At 39.3% G+C, this 6,800-nt stretch overlaps 1 protein-coding gene across 2 annotated transcripts; it reads left to right on the top strand.

Moving 5' to 3' along the window:
* The first annotated feature begins 5,225 nt into the window (after nt 1–5,225).
* LOC116309247 lies at nt 5,226–6,556 on the top strand. 2 transcript variants are annotated; one of them, XM_039622071.1, is made up of 5 exons: nt 5,226–5,431; nt 5,522–5,614; nt 5,697–5,951; nt 6,064–6,156; nt 6,394–6,556. In XM_039622071.1, exons 1-5 carry the CDS (start codon nt 5,339–5,341, stop codon nt 6,535–6,537), a joined length of 678 nt encoding a protein of 225 aa, XP_039478005.1. In that variant the 5' UTR covers nt 5,226–5,338; the 3' UTR covers nt 6,538–6,556. The 2 variants fall into 2 exon arrangements, with proteins under 2 accessions (XP_039478005.1, XP_031581661.2); XM_031725801.2 differs by having other exon boundaries at nt 5,230–5,431; nt 6,278–6,556.
* The last annotated feature ends 244 nt before the right edge of the window (nt 6,557–6,800 follow it).

Here is a 6,800-nt window from a genome sequence, read left to right as displayed (position 1 = left end):
TTTACTATCACTGAGATCAAAGCAGTATTTCGATTTCCATTGTATTTGCAATATTCAGGTATTATAATTTTCTGAGCTTTGTCCACAGTCTTACAAATTTGGATCTTGGGTGTCATTTTAATGCGCTATAGAAAGTCTGATGGTCTCTTAAAGTGTGTGTTGGTTATCTGGGTTACCAAAAAATTGTGGGTTCCAAACCAAAGTTAACTTATCAAATTGAAGCTTAAATCGGTGCTCATATGAAGACCTTTGCTGTAGGCAATACACATAGATATTTTGTTTCTAAATCTATGCCAAGTTTTTAGTTTTAAATGCAAAAAACAAACATTTATTTAACATCTCTAAAGCACATAACAGTGGATGAAGAACCCTCATTTCGTTATATTTTGTTGCCAAAATAGGTGCAGCTTTTTACTGAGACATGTCCAAACAAAACTGGAAACACAGTGTATAAGACTATTCTAATGAGCTTGAAAGTCTTGAAACTTGAACTCCATCAAGTTTAACAAGCTATCAAACACCACTGGTTGAAATGCAGCCCCAAAGCATGACAGAGCCTGTACCGTGTTTTACAGATGGCAGTAGACACTCCTGCTGTACCTCTAAGACCTATTTCCACTGATTTTCAGTCCAATTCTTGTGCAGTTTAGCATACCTCAGCCTTTGACATGACTTTCAGAAAATGCTCATCTGCTGTAGATAGGCCTGGCATTTCTTTCTTTTTTTTTTGTCCTCGACTCCACTTTCCTAAAAAAACAATTTAAAGATACACTGCACATCATGCCCAGATAGACCAAGTTTTTGACTAACAGCTCTTTGGGAATCACCTTACCACTTTATCATTAACAGAAATATCTAATAAGCCAATCACGGCAGTAACTCAAAGGGGGGGGTTAAGTTGTCGGACATTGCTCATTTACTGGAACGACCACAGAGAATGGTAAGAAAAAGAGAAAATATCCAGTGAACAGCAGTTGTTGTCAAAGGTCAGAGGAAAATGGCAGCATTGCTTTGAGTTACTAGGATGGTAAAAGTAACTGAAATAACTGCTTGTTACATCCAAGGTATGAAGACAGAATCTTGAACACAACATGCTGAACCTTGAAGCAGATGAGCACACTGGGTGCTATGCATGTCAGCTAAAATCAGGAAACTGAGAATACAATATGCACAGGCTCACCAGACCTGGACAACAGAACATGGGAAAATCATCGCCTGTTCTGATGACTCTCGATTTCCGCTGCGACATTCAGATAATAGGGTCAGAATTTGGCATAAAAAATGGAAACACGGATCCATCCTACCTTGTATCAAGAGTTCAGGCTGGTGGTGGTTGTATAAAGTTGTGCGGGATTTTTTTAAACACATTTTTGGTCTCTTGGTACCCACTGAACATAACTTGAATTCCAGAGCCTGTCTGATCTTTTTTGCTTACGATGTATGTTCTTTTATGTTCTCATCTTCTGACGGCTGCTTCCAACAAGATAACACACTCAAATAATCTCAAGCTGGTTTCTTGAACATGATAATGAGATCTCTGTATTCAGATGGCCTCCACAATCACCAGATCCCAATCCAATAGAGCACCTTTGGGATGTGGTGGAATGCTAAAAACAAAACAACCCCCAGAAAAATCAAAATAGGGGAACTTGATTTAATAGATTTTTTCCCCTCAACTTTTGATTTACATATTACAGATATGATATATCTGTAATATGTCTTTTTCCATTTTTTTTTAGAATTCTGAGAAAAAAACAAAAGACATCCTCATTTTTTCCAGTGTCATAATCCTCTTCTATAAATAGTGCATGCATACTGAAAGCTAAAGTGTGTGTATCCATAAACTTTAATTTCAAATGAACACTAACTACAGTTAAAATGAACTTAAATTTCACTAACAATCAGTTTTGGGTTGTGCTCAGTCTTCTGTGCAACTCAGAAATCCTTCTTCTACAGTTAAAAATGATTTAGGGGACTATAGCATGAGGTTTTGGTTTTTTTTTTGTTGTTGTTGTTTTTGACATTTAGTGGTAGATTCACATCATCTACGCAGAGCCAATGAATCTGGAGGACCTGTGTGATGCTATCATGTCACTAACGACCAAAAGCGCTGAAGAATGTTTCTAGCACCTTTTTGTATCTGCCACAAACAATGAAGGCAGTTATTTTCCCAGTGTTTTAGTCAACAAATTTTAAGTTTTTTTTAACATTTTATTTTCAAAAATACATCAAGTGTCATTTGGGTCAGCGGGTGTGTTCAAGTTGTAACGAAATGCTTCAACTTTTCATTCACATCTGGAAAGTCAAATAAGATAAAGGTCAAGCTGTCTGGAATACCCTATTACCCGTCCTCAGACTGAGTTCATGCAAGACTTAAGTGATGATGAAATATTGTCTTTTAACAGTGAAGTTTAAAACATATGAAACATGCTCTAACATCTATAGGTACATAACACATCAGTTACAGGCAAATGTTATTCAAAAGCTCAGTGCTAAAATCCAAGTGTCATATAGTTATAATTGTGGTTTTGACTTTAAAGTGTTACTAGCGCAAATTCAGTACCCTGAGGAGCTGGAATTTATGAATGTTAGATGATCAGCAGCTCAGCCATGAAGTGTTAGGCCGCTTAAAATCACAGAGCGGGGTCAGTGGATGCCGAGGTACATGCTGCACAGAGGTCACCAACTTTCTTCAGATTCAATTACTACAGACCTCCAAACTTCATGTGACCTTCAGATTAGCTCAAGAGCAGTGCATAGAGAGCTTCATGAAATGGGTTTTCATGGCATCTAAGCCTTACATCTCCAAGTGCAATGCAAAGTGTTGGATGTAGTGATGTAAAGCACACCGCCACTGGACTCTAGAGTGCAGACGTGTTCTCTGGAGTGACGAATCACACTTCTCAGTCTGACAATCCGATGAACATCTGGGTTTGGCAGTTGCAAAGAGGATGAAAGCAATGGGCCTTATAATGATCTGAGTCGGACTTATACCTGCCATAGAGGTATAAGATGTAACAAATCAGATTCTAGCCACAACTGTCTGCTTAGTCAAGTTTAGCCAGTCAAAAAGAAAAAAAAATTAACTGTCTGCCCAGGCAGCCAGTGTACGTCATTTTGTCAAAGTGATGTAATCCATGGATATCCCTCACACAATATATGAATTCTGCATGACATCACCATAGTTTCCATGTCAAGGTATGCTGTGATTCCATAGAGGCACACACACTGAATATTCAACTCATTCAATATTCAAAGTCTTTTTACTTTCGAGTTCGTTTTGATTGGCACTTGTTTTCTGCCTCAGCTCTGTCACTGCTTCCTTGCGAAAACAGGGCCTGAAGGGGTTTAAAAACATGGACACAGACAATTCAACTATTGAAGAGAGTATGTTGAGATGATAGAAGCAGCACTTTGATGACCTGATGAATCCAGAGTTAGTGTTTTAGAGACAAAGATAAAGAGGCAAGGCTGAGATTTGGACATGTTGAGAAGACAGATAGTGGACATATTTGACAAAGGATATTGAAGATGAAGCTTCCAGGCAGGAGGAAAAGAAGATCACAGAGAAGATTCATGGATGTAGGGAAGGATGATCTGCTGCGCTGAGCCCTAGGGAAAAGCTGGACAATTTAAACACATCTGGTAGTTCATGAATTTGAACAGCAGGTAGCACTGTTGAATAAAATAATGACTTGAGATTTAAACCTACAGCAGCTCATGTGCTCAAGAACAGCTTCTAAATGCAAAACAACAAATGAAACCACCTGTGGAAGTGATAAGAAGGTCACTATGCATCAACAATTTTACACAGCATCATATGTTAGTAGATTTTTTTTATTGTGAAATCTAATTCATGGGTGAAAAAGATCTAAGATTAGCGACAAAGGACAGGTGGACCAATTGGATATACATTGAAAAGAGGTGGGTATAGAAAGTAAACGTAGCCGGGTGCAGTGGAACAGCAGAAGCAAAGAGGTGTTCCAAGATGAGGCTCATTAATCTCCTTTAAAAACTGGACACAGTAACATGGTATAAAGGCTGATCTTTCTACACATGACTGTGGCTCCCCTGAGTGTGTCTCTATCATCCCTTCACAGCAGCTCCGACATTGCTTGCAAAGCCAACAAATTTTTTCAGTTTCCCCTCACAATTGCAGGATGTCGCAGACGGCAGCCTCGATGCATAGCTGCAAATGAAAAAGTTTAAAAAAGAAGTAGAATTCACCTTTGTGAGGAGACCCTCCCGGCAAATCACGCTGTTCTGATAGGTACAGTAGAATAAGAGGGTTTTAGGGGGAAGGAGAAACACATTATACTGTAAGTACTTTTAAAAAAACATTCCTACAGTGTACGGCTGTAAGTTATTTTAAGTGTTTAGTAACTTGGGGGTGTTTTAGAGAAAAGGGTTTATGTGACGTAAGCCAGCAAACTAAAGTGATGAAGGAGTTTTGAAGGAAGTTAGGCAGCTACAATGAAGCCATTGTAATGCTCTCTAAGAAAGGGTTCAGATGGGATCCTGAAGGCAACAGTGAATCAGTGCTCAGTGTTTTCTTTTAATCTGTGAAAATACAGAAATAATCACAATCTTTTGAAGGACTCCTGCTCCTACTGCAGAATGAATGTGGCACTAATCTCATGTGTCCCTGCTGATATTGACTTTGTCTGTCATCATTTCCCTCTGGTCGTCACCACGAGGACATTTTAATTTGTGATAATCAGCCACCTTTCTGCAAACAACAACAACAACAAACAAAAGGCATTCCCAGCTGTACTTTGTATGTCTACAGCCAAATATGTGAAGACCATTTTTCTTTTCATGTCTACGACTTTAAGTAACAGTAAGGCATTTTTACATTCACGTGTCACTCGAGTCCAGAATTGCTGTAAAATAGTTAAACAAAACTCATCACTCGCCCTGGAGTCACACATCCATGTTCTCTATTTCACAACATGAATTATTATCTAAAAATCACATCAGTAGTAGAATAAAGTCCTACTAGTAGTAGAATGTATTTCTATGTTATGTTTTTGTTTAATTTTAAAAAAGGAGACCATTTTGTACGCGATGCTGTCTGAATGCCAAGTTTAAGCTAGTTCTGCTGTGCAGATTTGCATCACGTTGCTAGGAAACAAACTGGTTTGAATCAAACTGAATTTATTTTCAAAGCTGTAACTGTGTCTTACTTTTAGGATTTCTGTCACAGGCCTACGTTTGGTTACAACTCAGCTTATTTTACAAATTTGTTTTTGTTTTCTTCAGTTGACATGTGACCAAATCTGCAGTTAAAAGCTGTATTCTGAAATTACAGTTGAGGGGTTTTTGATGCGCAATTGCAATGGACAGCATCAGATATGAAAACTGCTATGCAGCCAGTGAGGTTTCCAAACAGATGGTTCCTTCTGACTGGAGAAATGTTGAATGGACCAACGTACGTTTCCCTTCTGCTTTCTGAGGATCATAACAGGACAACACGTCAGCTCTGTGCTTTGCTGTCTGACTCTGTGCTTTACTCTGACAGAAAATGAAAGTCTACCTGAATTCTGACCAAGCTGTTACTGCCAAGGATCTGCTCAGCATGTTCTCACCTTTTGGATGTGTCATCTCTGTTCAGGTAACTGTCTTACAAACGTGCTTTGCAAAATTCACTTACGTTCAACTTGAATTTGCTTCACGATTTTCCTCTCGTACTTCAGACGACTGTGAAAAACAATCACAGATACGGCATGGTGCATTACCACAGTGCCGATGAAGCTGCCGTGGCCTTGAGGGAAATGAAGAGACGCACCAAAGTCTTCTTTGTAGCTCAAGTAGGTATCAGGGAGGTCGGAGAGGGCCGCAAGGATAAAAGATCAGAACGTCCTGATCGACCACCACCAGGCAGCTGTAGTTACCGCCCACTGTACAGACGTCCCATTCTGTGGGAACCACTGTTTCCAGCTTACAGACGGGTAATGAAACATTTGGACTCCCACAAAAAAGAAAACAAAAATCTTAAGGTTTGTTTTGTTTCATGATGGATAATTGATAATTTTATGAAATATTTTGTTTTTCTTTTGTCAGACTGTATCTATTGAAATTGATAACCTCCCACGATCTTGGTATGAAAGAGAGCTGCTGCTCAGCCTCCTCCCTCCGACCACCATTGATGTAAAGGTGCTTACTCTCCAGCTTTTAACAGCACTGATTCAGAGAAATATATATGTACACAGCACTGAAAGTTTTAAATACTGTTTCTATTGTTTTAACATGTATGCTCTGTATTATGACCATGCAGGTGTTTAAGAGAAAAGCCTGTGTGGTCTTGCTGGACTTCTCCAGTGCCTTGAGGCTCAGGGATTTGTTAAACAATGCCTTTAACCACCTCCGCTTTATGTTTTCACCTCATGGAAGACGGAGGCGCCCCGCAGTGCGGCCTTTCATACGAAAGAAGACATCGGCAGCCGGCACCGTGCTCTGCTCTCGGTGACCTGTGACCTCTGCATGCTGTTACATATACAGATCAACACAAAAGCAGCAAGAACACAACTTCATTAAAATGATAAATGTAAACGTTGCTGTAGAGCTGGACCCATTATTTCTGCATTACATGTGTTACACGATTAAAACCACAGAAAACAGGAGCTTAAAAGATGGAAAACAATAACAAAACCAAGATGCACACTGATCAGCCATAATATTATGACCACTGACAGGTGATGTGAAGAATACTGATCATCTTCATCATGGAACCTGAGTGGGATATATTATAGAGGAGTGACCTTTTTGTCCTCAAAGATGCTGTGCTAGAATCAGTAAAA

The sequence above is a fragment of the Oreochromis aureus genome, linkage group 13 (assembly GCF_013358895.1).
Source record: "Oreochromis aureus strain Israel breed Guangdong linkage group 13, ZZ_aureus, whole genome shotgun sequence".
Taxonomy (NCBI): Eukaryota; Metazoa; Chordata; class Actinopteri; order Cichliformes; family Cichlidae; genus Oreochromis; species Oreochromis aureus.
The sequence above is the reverse complement of the archived record's forward strand: the minus strand, read 5'-3'. Positions and strand labels throughout refer to the sequence as shown.

Coding starts and splice junctions, on each gene's coding strand:
- LOC116309247 (XM_031725801.2), top strand. CDS start 5,339: ATGGACAGCATCAGATATGAAAACTGCTATGCAGCCAGTGAGGTTTCC. Junction 5,432..5,521: donor GAAATGTTGAATGGACCAAC/GTACGTTTCCCT, acceptor TTACTCTGACAG/AAAATGAAAGTCTACCTGAA. Junction 6,157..6,277: donor CGACCACCATTGATGTAAAG/GTGCTTACTCTC, acceptor ATGACCATGCAG/GTGTTTAAGAGAAAAGCCTG.